The sequence below is a fragment of the Melanotaenia boesemani genome, chromosome 15 (assembly GCF_017639745.1).
Source record: "Melanotaenia boesemani isolate fMelBoe1 chromosome 15, fMelBoe1.pri, whole genome shotgun sequence".
Taxonomy (NCBI): Eukaryota; Metazoa; Chordata; class Actinopteri; order Atheriniformes; family Melanotaeniidae; genus Melanotaenia; species Melanotaenia boesemani.
In genome coordinates, this window is record NC_055696.1 from 13,703,911 (window position 1) to 13,718,309 (window position 14,399).

At 36.8% G+C, this 14,399-nt stretch overlaps 2 protein-coding genes across 5 annotated transcripts; one reads left to right on the forward strand and one right to left on the reverse strand.

The window, feature by feature from the left end:
- Positions 1 to 80: 80 nt before the first annotated feature.
- On the reverse strand, positions 81 to 8,945 carry asl (argininosuccinate lyase). Its single transcript, XM_042008362.1, has 16 exons — positions 8,738 to 8,945; positions 8,344 to 8,538; positions 7,821 to 7,904; positions 7,130 to 7,186; positions 6,958 to 7,055; positions 6,774 to 6,851; positions 6,607 to 6,684; positions 6,481 to 6,533; positions 5,444 to 5,506; positions 5,212 to 5,326; positions 3,708 to 3,792; positions 2,999 to 3,058; positions 2,830 to 2,913; positions 2,400 to 2,480; positions 1,920 to 2,026; positions 81 to 1,771 (listed from the first exon to the last, which is right to left on the reverse strand). The coding sequence occupies exons 1-16, from the start codon at positions 8,750 to 8,752 to the stop codon at positions 1,627 to 1,629; spliced, it is 1,398 nt and encodes a 465-aa protein (XP_041864296.1). The 5' UTR covers positions 8,753 to 8,945; the 3' UTR covers positions 81 to 1,626.
- Positions 8,946 to 9,673: 728 nt separating this feature from the next.
- On the forward strand, positions 9,674 to 14,023 carry LOC121653865 (serine protease FAM111A-like). 4 transcript variants are annotated; one of them, XM_042007599.1, is made up of 6 exons: positions 9,999 to 10,067; positions 10,175 to 10,318; positions 10,438 to 10,517; positions 10,785 to 10,847; positions 11,428 to 13,272; positions 13,505 to 14,023. In XM_042007599.1, exons 4-5 carry the CDS (start codon positions 10,794 to 10,796, stop codon positions 13,240 to 13,242), a joined length of 1,869 nt encoding a protein of 622 aa, XP_041863533.1. In that variant the 5' UTR covers positions 9,999 to 10,067; positions 10,175 to 10,318; positions 10,438 to 10,517; positions 10,785 to 10,793; the 3' UTR covers positions 13,243 to 13,272; positions 13,505 to 14,023. The 4 variants fall into 4 exon arrangements, with proteins under 4 accessions (XP_041863531.1, XP_041863533.1, XP_041863529.1 ...); XM_042007595.1 differs by having other exon boundaries at positions 11,428 to 14,022; XM_042007597.1 differs by lacking the exons at positions 9,999 to 10,067; positions 10,175 to 10,318 and adding an exon at positions 9,674 to 9,733 and having other exon boundaries at positions 11,428 to 14,022.
- Positions 14,024 to 14,399: the final 376 nt, after the last annotated feature.

The window sequence follows — 14,399 nt, forward strand, 5'->3', positions numbered from 1 at the left end:
ACCAAACTGTCCAGTATTATCTCTGGATGGTTGCACATTGAGATGATGCTTGAAAACAGCATATAACGCACCAGATCATGTACAAGTAAGTGTATATACTTTATTACTGATTTATATTCTACTTTTCATTCACACACTAATATTGTCCAAAGATATCAGCAATAAAAAACAGTTATCAAAGATAGGAAGGCCTCATCTGACCTTCTAAATGTGCTGTAAACAAAATACTTCATCAGTTTTGCAACATGTGCTTCCTGTGAGCTCTGCCTAGTCTTATTGTACTGCTTGCTGTGAAAACACATCTATGCTGTGCTGATTATATACTAATCATTTTTCAATAACTAAACAATAGCAAACAACCTGAATTTAATTTCCTAACAGCATGCATTTGTTAAAATTCCTTTTTATTCTTTGCTCTTTAAATTTTATATTCACACATTAAGGCTTTAAATTAGGTTTAATCTGCTTTTCTATAGATCTAACTTTTCATTTCAACATACGTTTCATGAATTGAACTATAAATTTAGGTGTTTATATTGTGTTTTTTTTCCCCTCCCTTTCTTTTATTTAACAAGTTAAATATTAAATATTAACTGGTATTCTACTACACCTTAACATCTTGTATTGTTTTATATAAGCCATACAACTGAAGTGTCAGATAATTAAGGCATTTTCTAAATGTACCTCTGTTTATATCTGGGAAAGTGAAATAAGTTCTAGATGTGAATACATATTTTACCCCTGGTTCATAACAAGTTTCTTCTCCGTTGTTCATTTTGACATGTCGTTTAATTTCTAATTGCACTGTTTCAAATGTAATCCATATCAATAAATTAAATTGGTGAAATATGTGACACCAGCTTTATAATAAACAATAAATGAACAGTGCAAACCAGTACATTCATTTGTATCTTTCTAAGTTTACCCTTGAAATTAATTATACACTAATATTGTCCTTATTTGGCTTAAAACATTTAAATCATCAATATTTAAGCTTTTTTCCTTTTTAATTATTAATTAACACTTTGAAAGATGTAGTCAAATTTAACCTTAACCATCTACAGAAATTAACTTGACTCTGCATCTTTAACCTGCATCCTTTGGTATTGAATCAAATCAGCTCAATGAAAATGGACAGTGATCATTTATACAGTACCAATAAAAGGTTTGGATACACTTGTTCATTAAAAATAACTTCTGTATGTTATTATTAAAAAAAGCAGTTGATAAGCCAGTAACTTTGATCTGAAAAGTGAGATTAAACTAGGAAATAAGGATGATAAGTCTCCTCCAATGGTCCACAGTGAAAACCAGTCCGACAGTTTGATTGTGCAGTCGTTAATGTCTGTTCATTTTGCCAGCCAGCGGCCAAATAAGACTTATAAATGATCAACAAAAACATCCTGAGATTACATATCATCAAACTGGCATGTTTGGAGCATTTACAGTGAAAAAAAGTAAATTGTTTGAAAGGCAATGTGTGGTTTTTAGTTTATAAATAACTCACTTAGATCTCAGATTTAGATTCATCTAAATTGTTGCAGTAAACCTGATTCAGTATATTTGAGGTGATATCTGGTGTGAGTGTGTGTGTGTGTGTGTGTGTGTATGGGTTGGTGGGTGGGGTCACTGTTCCTGTTTCTTAAGCCAGTTTCTCAGGTGCTCCACTTGTTCAACGATGCTGCTCTTAGCGGTGCCTCCAGGGGCGCTATACTGCTCCACGCTGCTCCTGTAGTCCCACACTGAAGATACGTTGCTTCCAAACAGAGGACTGGAGTTAAATAAGACGTAGACAGAGGAGAAAAGGTGAATCATATAAGAGGTAAAAGGTGAAGGGAGAGTAAATGATAGTAATATTAATCCTGTTTAAAGAAGCATAAATCAGTTTGCACTATTGTAAACGTATACGCAGAAGCCACCTGACAGAGGTGAGGTCTTCAACCGTCAGTTGATTCAGGGCGATGTTTTTGGATTCAGCTGTAAACACAGCTTTACCAGACAAACCGTGGGCCTCTCTGAATGGCACCTGCAACACAGACCATGAAAGTTACACTGCAACACACAACACTTACTTTTGTCCTGATTAGATATACCTCACATCAGCAATTATTTAGTGTCCTTTGTGGCACTTTATTTTCTATTTTACTCTAGCCTCCTTCTTCCATCTCTATTTTCCAATCCATATAAGCCATCTCTGCTCCTAATCAGAAAGCTCACACAAAATAAACAATGATACAGTTGGTACACAGTAAATATTGCCATATTTAGACCCACTAAAATATGTGAAACTATACTGATATAGCTTGTTAAAAGAAAATAAAATCACAATTGACTCTTTTATATCGGAAACCATATAGATCTTTAATAAAATAATGGTCTCTGTAATAACTTCTACTCACCCCTTTTCTCACAAGAAAGTAGGCCAGATCAGTAGCCAACATGTCAGGACTGAGAGCAGCTTCCATCACGCTCTGGTTGATCTAAAACACAGAAAAAGCTCAATTAAAAATAATAATAATAATAATTTATGTCTACAACTGAATTGTTACTGTGGCATTTTGTCATGAGCTACACTGTAACTAAAATAAATAAATAAAAACAAACCCAAAAGCTTGGTTTCCTTATCTTTATCATCTCAAGATGTTAAATAAAGCACACCGACCTCAATTTATTAAAGTGTTGCAAACAGTTAATGTAATGTTAATTAAGCTAAATCAAGACAACATGTATCAGTGCAATTAAAAGGTAAAGACATGAAGGTACAACAGCAACGGAGTTTCTCTTCAATTTAAGTTTTCAAAGCAGAGAGCAGTGGATCAGATATCTGACCTTTAGAGTTGACATGACTCCAGTCGTCACCTGCAGCACAGCATGAACTGTATCGTAGCAGTCAAACATGGCCTCCTTATCCTCCTGCAGAGGAATGAACAGCGGGATGTTTAAACTTATCTTGAAAACTTCTCATAAAGTGAAAAGACACATAGATTCGGTTTTATACCTGCAAGTCTTTGTTATAGGTGCTGGGAAGGCCTTTCAATGTCATCATGAACCCTGCACACTGAAAACAAAATTAAATAACTACTACAAAACTTGCTCAGGTCAGCATTTGCCCTGCCTTCAGTAAACATCTAGATAAAACTTTTTTGTCCTTGATTTACATTGATTTTATCCATCTCCCTGTCTGGTTGAGTTCTGCATAAACATTTGTAATGGTTTTACGGGTTGTGGTGGAATCTGAAAGATAGGTCTTGAACATTTCATACCTCCAAATCAACCTGAAAATTAATTTCTCTTAGCCAAAGGAAGAAGAAAAAAAGAATATGACCAAGAATTTTAATCTTTTAGAGTCCCCTTTTTTAAATGTATGGTTAAAAAAAAACTAAAGACTTCATATCATATACTATCACACCTTAAAAAAGTTAATAAAATCAGTCTGGACATGTGGGATGTTCTTGTAGAGCCCTGAGATTTGCTCTACATCTCAAAACAATATGAAGATCAAACTGTGTATTTATCATAAAACTGTGTAATAAATAAAACACAGGAAGACACAAACTGACTTAGTACTATACTAATACTTGGAAATTTTAATTTTCAACCATAGAAAAAAAGTGTTATTGTGGTATTGAAGGATTTACCGAGCTTTAAAACTTGGAAAAATGATTAAAAACAGAAAAAAGAAAGTTAATTTTTAATCGAGGTCTTACTCTGCCGAAGACACGGCCTGCTTTACTCCTGATCAGCTCCAGACTGTCAGCATTTTTCTTCTGGGGCATCAGACTGCTGCCCGTGCTACACACACACATACGTACCAGTTACAAAAGAAGGATGGGCACATGAAAAAGTTCAGAGCAGAACTTCCAGCATTGATGCTTAACCTGGTGAGACTACCAGATGGCAACACAAAGTACAGAGCATAAAGTTTTGTAGAACAGATCTTACGTCAAGGTTTACAATGACAATATAACCCTCTTTTGTTAATTCCTTGTTTATAAAACTGATTTTTAAGTGTGTTGCATCAAAAATATGATCTCAAACAAAGTCATGGATGTGGAACTACAGGTGCAGTTAGTGGAAACTGTCTGATAGCAGGACGTTGAACAAACTTTGGTCAATCATCTTTTTCAGTGTGAGGTATAAAACTATGCAACACATTACCACCTGAACTAAAGAAACTGGCAGAATTCAGGGTTTTTAAACACACACACACAAAGAAATGGTTGAAACTGAAACATGTCTGTGAACACTGACAGCAATAATTTTAGATCACACTCAAATTTTATTGTAAACACTGTTCTCATCATATATTTTTTAACATTTATCATATATTTTTAGTCCGATGTTGTTTTAATTGTCTGCTTTTCCTTCTGGAAGTACAACCAAAGACAGGGGCTAATACAATGTACACAAAGCATTTACTTTATATGATTTCATGAAGCAGTATTTTATGTATTTGTTCCAATTTGAATAAACATGTTAATAAATAAATAAAGATTTAATCATAGACTAGAACTTAGACTAAATTAAACAGTAAGAAGCAATATGTCACCCTGCAGTTTTCAGCTTTAAGTTCAGCAGTTTCAGAGTAGTGAAACCACCGTTTACCAGCATGGATCTGACAAAACTACAGAAACTACACACATTTATTCTGCTGTAGTTTGTCAATCACAACATGGCATCACATCGACGCGTACCATGCTGCATAATTATTCTCACTGAACCAAAACAGAGGCTGTGTAATGTCATCCCACTGCGAGCTTTCAACTAGCACGCTGTCGATGTAGAACTAGATGCATAACCGTGCAACACGATGGTGCTGATGTCTAGTGTGCCGCCCTCTAGCATACTAGCTCTCCCTTTCACTCATGCCTCATTATGACTCTGCTGCCAGCTCAAAGCCACTAAACTAATGCTGCTCATATCCATCTTTATACCTTAAAAACAAAAAATCACTTCACAAAGAAAGGGTAACAGCCATAACTTGATCAGGTTGTATGAAAACAGTTTATGAGAACCGATTGTTAAACAAACATTGATCATACATCACAGATCATGACGCGTACCGCTGTTACAAGACAATCTGCGCCTCTGATTCATCTGAGAGTCCCCATAACGTTTTCATGAATCAGCATATTAATTTACTTCTTTGTCTCACATTTAGAGTTTAGCACTAGTTTAATCCACAGTCAGAATATAAAAACACAAACTGACCTGTAGGCATCAGAGAGTGTGATGAACGAGAACTCCTTGGTGCTGTACAGCATGAGGTCCTCTGCCATCTTACTGAGGTGGGTCAAACACAAGGAAGCCCAGAACAAGAACTCCACTGGAAACAAATTAATTAATAAAAGAAGCAAAAAAAAAAAAAAAAAAGGTAGACTTAAGGTGCATTACTTGGAATCATTTAAATGTGACATCTGACTGACATGTATGATTTACATACCAACGAAGTCTCTTTGGCCTGTGGCATCCATACTATTTAGACTGATGCCATCAAATCCCAACTCTACAGATCATAAGAAGGAGAAATAGTGTAATTAAAATTGTAAAAATATGTAAGTGCATTCAGAAAGTTTTCACAGCGCCTCACTTTTTCCTGTTTTTATGTTACAGCCTTATTCCAAAAATGGAATAAATTCATTTTTGTCCTCAAAATTCTACACACAGTAATGACAATGTGAGGAAGTTTTTTTTTTTTGCAAATTTATTAAAAATAAAACACTAAGAAATCACAAGTACATAAGTATTCACAGACTTTGCTCAATACTTTGTTAAGGCATCAAGTCTTTTTGAAGATGATGACACAAGCTTGGCACTATGGCTGCAACGATTAGTCGACATTGTCGACAATAGTCAACAATAAAATAGTCGACAGCTAATTCAGCCGTCGACTACTGCCGGCAAAAAAAAAAAAAAATACAGAGTGAGACATCGTCTTCTTTTTTTAATCTCTGCTGAGAGTTGCACATGCGCAATAAAGTCCACCAACGGAAAAATGTGGTGGACTAGGGAGGAAAACGGCGGCGGAGAATGTTAAAAGTCTGGGATAACTTCACATTAAATACATGTGAGATATGTAAAGCGGACCTTGTGTACCACGGAAGTACGTCCGCAATGCTCGAACATTTAAAGAGGGCTTACTTAACAACCTTATGCAAAATTTCAAAGCTGAAAGTGAAATAAGATCCATTTATAATAATCATGAGATACATAATCCGATTGGTCAACTAGTCGTTTTAATAGTCGGTAACTAATCAACCATCAGAATAGTCATTAGTTGCAGCTCTACTTGGCACACCTATCTTTGGGCAGTTTCACCTCTCAAGCTCCATCAGGCTGGATGGGAAGCATCGGTGCACCATTTTCAGATCTCTCCAGAGATGTTTAATTGGATTCAAATCTGGGCTCTGACTTTCCGGATGCACTGAACTTCTTAAGCAAGTCACAGGTGAAAGACAACTACACCATGAGGGGCCTTACCTTTCCGCAGCAGCTCCCTGTCAATATCAAACGGGGTCCCAGCGATGGCGCCACTGAAAACAACAGCATTCATTCTTGTTATTATTATCATGTCTGTAAATGAAAGTCGCTGTCAGACAGGCTTACCTGCCGAGCGGTAAGATATTAACTCGTTTCTTGATCTCCAGAAGCCTGTCCACATCTCTGCTCAAAGCAACAGCATGACTGGGAAAAAAAGAAGAAGACTTACATGAACAACAAACTGTCTAACATTAAATATGAATGTCCTTTACTTTTTATTTCCAGAGGATTACCTTAAAATCCAGTGGCTCCATCTGATTGGTTGAGCCCTCTGCATGTGGGTGTAACCAGGAAAAAGAACGTCAATTTCCCTGTTGTTAAATCAGACATAACATAAGACACAAGAAAACCACTTTCATAGAGCGACATCATAGATACATATTTGTATTTTCATTTGGCTGTGTGTGTATTTCTTACACAGCTGCTCGCTCAACCATGGTAGATATTAGCTGTAGGGAATTATCCGTCAGGGTCGCGATGGCATCTCGCAGCCACAGCCTCATGTCAGTAACCACCTGGTCAACCAAGGCACACAGCAGTTTCAAAATACATCTTCAATGAAAACATGTTTAATCTTGTCCATACAAACCTGATCGTTTCTGCTCCTGCCAGTGTGCAGCTTCCCTGCAGGAGCGCCGATCAGTTCCTGAGAAAACAGGCGGCAAACATATGACTCATGACAGCATTTCATAGGACACAACTGACTGAAAATATTATTATCATTCTTGTTTAATCTATATTCTCCTGTCACAGTAAATTACTGAAGTTGCCCTATTACACAGATGACCTTAAATGTGCCCCAACTCTAGCCACCTTCAAATCTCAGCTGAAAACTCCTGTGCCTTTTGATTGGTTCACCTACTGTACTGCATAGCTTTCCTTTTATTTTCTATTTTTATAAAATGTATTTTATCCCTTTATCTGTTTTTTTTCTTTATCTGTGAAGCACTTTGAACTACCTCAGACTATGAAAGGTGCCTTTAATATTCAGAGTTGTATTTAAAGACTATTTCTTATGCATTTTGAGAACAATTACGCCTTACAAAACTTGCTCAGGTCACATCTGAGTAGAAAGAGAGAGGTACACAAACACCAATCTTGTTTACATATATTCTGCATCTGGTCTTAATGGGTTAAGTAAAAGGATTAGAGTGATGCATATGTTTATGTTTCACCAGCAAGAGTCATCACTGAGAGGGTAAAATATTCTGCCTCAAACACAAAAGTCACATATGGTTGGCCACTGTAATAAAGTACAAACAAGCTATACTGTACGTCACCTTTAGCCTACGCTCATTGGCTGTATGAATGTCTTCATCTCCAGGTTTGATCACAAAAACACCTTTAGACCACTCTTCAGAAATCTGCAGAAGAAAATTAGGACTCTGTTAGTAGATAGACTTTGTTGTATTGTATTTTTTCTTTAATCCTGGGCAAAATTTTGCCACCTTTTATATTTTTACAAAAACTAGAAAAAATTGTGTGTATTGGTTATGTAATATCACTTACAATGACAGGGCAAAACATCAGGAAAGAGAGGACAAGCTAAATACTGAAGCTGTCTGGCAGCTGACACCTGTCACATGATGATCCTATTGTTCACAACACACTCAGCAGAATACTGGAATCCTGCACCATGGCATATTTTCAGCTGCCATTTATTAACCACAAAATACACCAAAGAGGGGAAAGTAATGAGCATAAACACACAAGTTTGACACTAAGTCAGATAGCTTTAATGTTTCAGTTTGTACTTGTGATGCTGTTCCTGCTGAACTTTCACTAAGACGTATGTGTCCTCACCTGACCCATCCCTTGTAAGATTTGCTCCATTTCATCCGTGTTGACCAGCTTTGCCTTTTCCAGAGCTTTAACATAAGCCTTGCTCCCTCGGATGTCTGCATCCCACATCCTCTGGTCATATGCGATGGATGCATTAAACTTCTCCATGATAGGGTCGGTGTCTCCCACGAAACGACCTCCCCAAAGTTTACTCCCCTGTAAACGGACAGGAGGAAGAAAACATTAACTTTAACTATATCAAACATTCAACCAGTATCAGGTTAGCTATAGCGAGTTCTCTCTAAGGAGAAAATGTCGGGTTTGACAGGTCGTTTTGTTTTGTTAGCTTTCAGCTGACTGCTATAACAACAACTGAACACCAGCAGTGATCGTCGTGTTTTCAGTTGAGCCTTACCTCCATATTAGCCATATCACTTGATAGATATCTGTTTGTTTGGTTGGACAGTCTAGTCAAGAGGTCAATAGAAACCAACAATGTCAACGAGGAAGGCTTTACTGAAACTACTGCGTCGCTTTAAAAAGCGTCAGCGGAGACGTCCCAGCTTCTTCTGCTGCTACGTAGCAGTCCATCACTGCGGCTGCAAGGGGCCGTTGAAGGCTGCTAGAATGGACTGCTTGTCATTGTTTATTACTTTCATGTAAAACCCCTGGCGTTTCTTGTTCTTGCTTTTTGTTGTCTTTTTTTTTTTTTTTTTTTTTGTTCCCTGTTCTTTTTGTTAATTGTTTGTTAATTTTCCAATTAATCTGTATGTTCTAAGACCTCAATAAAACAATGAAAAAAAAAAAAAAAAAGGCTGCTAGAATGGCCGCTAGGATGGCTGGTTGTCTGTCTGTGAATGCAACAGACATACAGAATTGCAACAGTCCTTACTGGTTTGCTAATTAAAATTCGAACTCGATAACGTGGCCGCTCAGTTTTCACCACCTGCCTCTCTTTTACCACCACCTGTCCATCTGTTCCTAATTCGGTCACTTTTGGCTCAGTCATTTTATTTTTGGCGCAGCCCTTTGCGGTATGTTTTGAAATGGAAACTTTAAAAACATGTTAAGTTAAATGGACTTCTTTACAAATCTGAATAGAAATTCGAACTCATAACAAACTAACTGGACAATTTCTCTCTCTTATTATTTATTTATTTATTTATTTAGTGTGGTTTAATGTAAACATTTTAAATACTTTTAGTTTCACAGCTGCTCTATAACTCTCCGGTTTGTTGACTTTTAAATGATAGACTAGATAAAATTGGGATGCTATTCGCCACTCCGGCGCAGGTGGCGTTCACCTGGTAAAAAAGCTCAAGTGAAACTAAAACCAAAGAAGAAGTTCAAAACAAAATTGGGCGCGAAGTTGCCAGAAGAGAGAGAGAGACAGAGAGCCACGTCGATAGTAGTAAGTTCGGATAGACTTCGTGTTCGTTAATGATAATTTTCTCCAGATATTATATGTTTAAATTCATTCTGATTTAAATAGTTTTTTATCGGCGAAATCTGCATCAGCTGCAGTTAAGTGTAAAAGAATTAAAAGTAAAGGGGCGTGACGTACAAGTTATTTAAAGGGATTTAAAGAAGAGTTCTTTTTTATCTCTTTTACGCCTTTGTAACACACATGCGACATATTTGTAGCCCTGAAAGTTCCCATCTTTAATTAGTGCGCGAGGTGTCCCGACTTGTGTGTTCATAGCTGCTTGACAAGAAACTTCTTCCCTGGCAGAGGCTGGTTAATGGTTAATGTGTGTGTGTTTATGCTTCATGTGTTGCTTACATTTTCGTACTTTACCACCGCCTCGTTGAGCTGCTCATTAAAACTACTTATTCAACCCTTAAGCCTTAGAAATGCGGAAGTAATAACTTCCCGCATCATGCGCAGCAAGAACTCCCAAACCAGGGCCACGAGGACATGAACAAAGTTCGCGGAGTTTGTAACTGGTTCTACGTCTGATGGATATTAGCCATCTTCATACTTTAGGTTATATTTGTGAGATCTGTGTATTCTTGTTGCTCTTATGATGTGAAGGGTGTGTGGTGCAAGTCATATGTAATAACAATATAATAATAATAATATGTAATAACTTGTACACTCTCATTTTCTTGTAGTTAATTCCTAAATACATTCACCAGGAAGCTGCAACAAGTTGGCCAACAAAAACGTTGCACCACACCCAGACGGTTTAAAGGTACCTAAATCATTTTAATTTAAACTTCCAAATTTCTTCAGGAAATAAAAGAAAAAAACTAAATCTGAAGCCTGTACTTGTAATATACACGAAGGAAATTTGTGTTTGGTCTAATGTTTATCACCTTTTGAAATAACCAATTGGTGTTGTATTACACATACTGGAAAGCCTAATTAGTCACCTTTTAAAATATATAGGTATAACTTGTTAGGATAGTGCCTTTGTGAAATGAGCAGGTTTGTAATTCTTAATTACATTTTGCTCTAGTACCCCAAAATGGTTGAAAATGAGGAAAACGCCCCACCTTCTAAACTGCAACCAGCTGCACAGGTTAGTCACATTTTATTTGATAGCTTTTCTTGCAAATTAAAAGAAGCCGTTCCAACATTTCAATAAACATGTTAGTCATAGCAGTTCATATGTATGTGCTTAAAGAATAGTCAGTTTTTTTCCTTCATATATAAACGCAGGCTTATATTAAATATTTGACTGTTAACTTGCCAGCGGCCGACAGTAATCAGCATGCAGTCATAAAAAGTGAGAAGGAATATCCTGACTGGAGCTGAGGTAGCAGCTGTACAAGACAGTGGCAAGAAAGGGAATTATTTACATCTTAAACTATTCAAACCAAATAAATGGCAGTCTAAACAAATATTGTATCACAGATTCTTACGCTTTACAGTTTCTCAAACAGTATAAACTGCTGAGGCTTTAGTTGTTTTTTCATGGCAAAAAATGGCTGGTCTTAAATTTTTTCAGTAGCTGCTCACCTATCAGCACTCCTTGCTTCTTCTCCAAACTGGAAGTGTGCCCATTGATTGATACATATACACATTTAAGATCATTATTAGAACATGTTTTATCAGGATTTTAATAATTGAAATTAACTTTATTGTCCGTCTTTCCCCAGGAAAAGAAGATGCATCGTGTCCATTCTTTTCAGTGGCGATGGTCTAACCAGGGATTCATTACTGTAACATGTGATAAAGATGGAACTGTTGAGCGCTCACTGAATACAAGTGTACAGTTTAAAAAACTTGCAAAGAAGTTCAAAGATAAAGAGCTTGTTATTATAAGAGAAGGAAAAGCTATAAGTTCACACTTTCCATGCGTTTTACTGAAAAACAAAGAGCGTCTGACTGTGAAGTTTGTGAAAGCTGTAGGCAACCCAAAGAAACCGTCTAGAGCTCCAGAGCGTGGCTGTAGGACAAAGACATCTTGTGAGTTAGTGACATTTCATGTGTTGGCAAAGGGGGGTAAAAACATAGTTAAAATCATGGAAAATCCAGCACTAAAAGACAAACATGAAATAACTGTCTTTGCATACAAAGGTGAAAAAGTAAAACAAGCTCTCAGAAAAGATGGACGTTTCCAAAAGGCCATCTTTAAAAAGAACTGTGCGCTCTTTCACAGAAGCACAGAAGTAAAAACTGAACTGTCCAGTCTAGTTGACGACCTTGATGGTGAAACTTATCAGATTATACTGCTTGATAAGTCAAATCCACCAGACAGTCAGCCAGGCAGTCTTGATGATGCCTATGTTGTGGCAAATGAAACTGAGAGTCAGTCTGAGTCAGGAAATGGCAGCGTGCAGAAAAATGAACCAGACCTTAATGGTAACGTGGAACCAGAGAAAACACTACAGGAAATGCCTTGTTCAAAAAAGACACAGGACCTGTTGTCCTCGCAGTTTACTCATTGTGTGAAAAACCTAAAAACCCAAGCTCGTAGGCTTTCTCGCATCCAGAATCTGCTCCGCGTGGAGTTCGGTCAGAACGATCAGATGTGCAGGGAAGTGAAAACCATGAAGAAACTGATGGATCTCAGTAGTTCTGTTTGTCAGGTGAGGGTTAATGGGAGGCCTGTTGGAAGTGGCTTCCTGTTGTTTTTCAGGTATGTCCTGACCAACTTTCATGTTATTAATGATATTTACAAAAAGGGAAGGTTTGTCGGGAAGGTTTCTGTTCATTTCTCATATGAAAGTATTGAGCAGACTGGTGGAGGGTTCGATGTGGAAGATGTTGTTGGCTTCGAATACTGTCTTGATGTGTCCGGGCATGACTGGGCTTTGTTGAGGCTCAGTGCTGATGAGACATTACCTGCTGGTCTGTTAAAACACTTTGGCTTCCTTCCCCAGCGTGGAGGGATCTGCATCATTGGGCATCCTGAAGGCGGTGTGAAAAAAATAGATCCATGTTTGATTGTTCCCCTTCCAAACCGCAACATGGTTGTGGAGAGGCATTACGGTAAAAATCAGACGCACGTTCAATGGATAACTTCGGCTTTCTTTGAGGGTGTGAAAAGATCTGTTGAACAAAACACTCTGACTTATGAATCCTGTTTTTATTTTGGCTCCTCTGGCTCTCCTGTTTTCGATGTGGATTGCAACGCTGTTGCAATGCATACTGGTGGATATGTCTACCCTGGAAAAAACGGTGAAAACCGGAGTGTGATAGAGTTTGGCCAGTCTTTGTCTGACATAATGGAACTCCTCATTATCCAGCTGGTGGAAAAAGAAAAGTTGGATGTGTTGAAGGAATATCTTGCTTGCAGTTACACTCAGCACCAAACCATTATGGAGGGTGTGAAGAAGCTGGTCGAGAGCAGAAATCTCAGCGCATTTAAAAAAGATGCCAGCAGTTTGGAGGACATGGATGAGAGTTTAAAGTTGTTCTTTAATTTTATCTCTCTGAAAGAGGAACCTGTCCCCATGGAGATTGAGTGACAATTATAAACATGATTAAAAAAAAAAAAAGTTTTTTTTTTCATTCATTTTTATTTCATTTTCATGGTAAATATCTGATCAACATTTTTATCTTGTTTTAAGTTTTGGTTTCAGTTTTAGGGTAAAGGTTTCCTAATATCCATTTTAGCTCTTGTTTTAGTTGATGCCTCAGTTTTTATTTGTTGATTAGCTGCAATATCATGTCACCTTTCTATATATAAATAGTACTTTGATTCCGAAGTTTGATGCTGAAAACAAAAAGACACTCTCCATCAAAGTACTGTTATAGCTGATATAACGGAGGGAATAAGTTTGGACAAATAAGGCTGTAAAATATATCATTTAACTGAAGAAAACATTCAGTTTTTTAATAAGTGATCACAATATTTTATGTTGAATGTGTTATACCTGAAAAGACATTTATGGTCCTGTAAGACTTGTGTAAGAAGCCTGTGGAGTATTCACATTTATAACAAGATCAGAAATATGTTTTTGGTGCTAATGATAGTGTGTGTTTACTTATTTTTATTTTACACTAACATATTTAGATTTTTTTATGCCCTTTTTTGCATTTGAAACATCAAGTCTTAAAAGTAAGACTGTCTCTTATATGCTTATATGAAATATTGCAGAATTTTGTCCAATTGTTTCTAATGTTTACTGTTTGAAAATGTTGGAATTTTAGAGGAGTTTTATATGGTTACATGAAAGAAATACGGTTTGTGAACTGATATTCATGTACAATTAAATATTCACTCTAAAACATGAAGTTGGATGTTTTTGCATATGGGTTTCTTCTGTCATTATTGTTTTAATCAGCTCTGAACTCAGCTAAAAGACTGTATAAAACAGTTAAGGATAATGAAAAAACAAAAATCCTCTACTTCCATTTCATGAATTTATTGGAGGAAATTTAAATTAAACACTGATATGGTTCTTGTTCTAAAATATGTAGCAGGACGTTTTTGCAGTCAAGCAATTAGAGACTGACCATCAGTTATTTTGAGATACAAGCACCACTTAAAATAAATTAATAAATAATTAGTGCATACTATTCGGTCAATCTTAGTAGTTACTGGTTTAGTTAGCTCGAATAATTTCTTCCAACATCCTGCAACTGCTTGGACTTTTCTGTAATAACTTTAATTGGACACCAG

Coding starts and splice junctions, on each gene's coding strand:
- asl (XM_042008362.1), bottom strand. Junction 6,534..6,606: donor AATATCTTACCGCTCGGCAG/GTAAGCCTGTCT, acceptor TGTTGTTTTCAG/TGGCGCCATCGCTGGGACCC. Junction 3,059..3,707: donor CAGGCCGTGTCTTCGGCAGA/GTAAGACCTCGA, acceptor TTTTGTTTTCAG/TGTGCAGGGTTCATGATGAC.
- LOC121653865 (XM_042007597.1), top strand. CDS start 10,794: ATGGTTGAAAATGAGGAAAACGCCCCACCTTCTAAACTGCAACCAGCT. Junction 10,848..11,427: donor AACTGCAACCAGCTGCACAG/GTTAGTCACATT, acceptor GTCTTTCCCCAG/GAAAAGAAGATGCATCGTGT.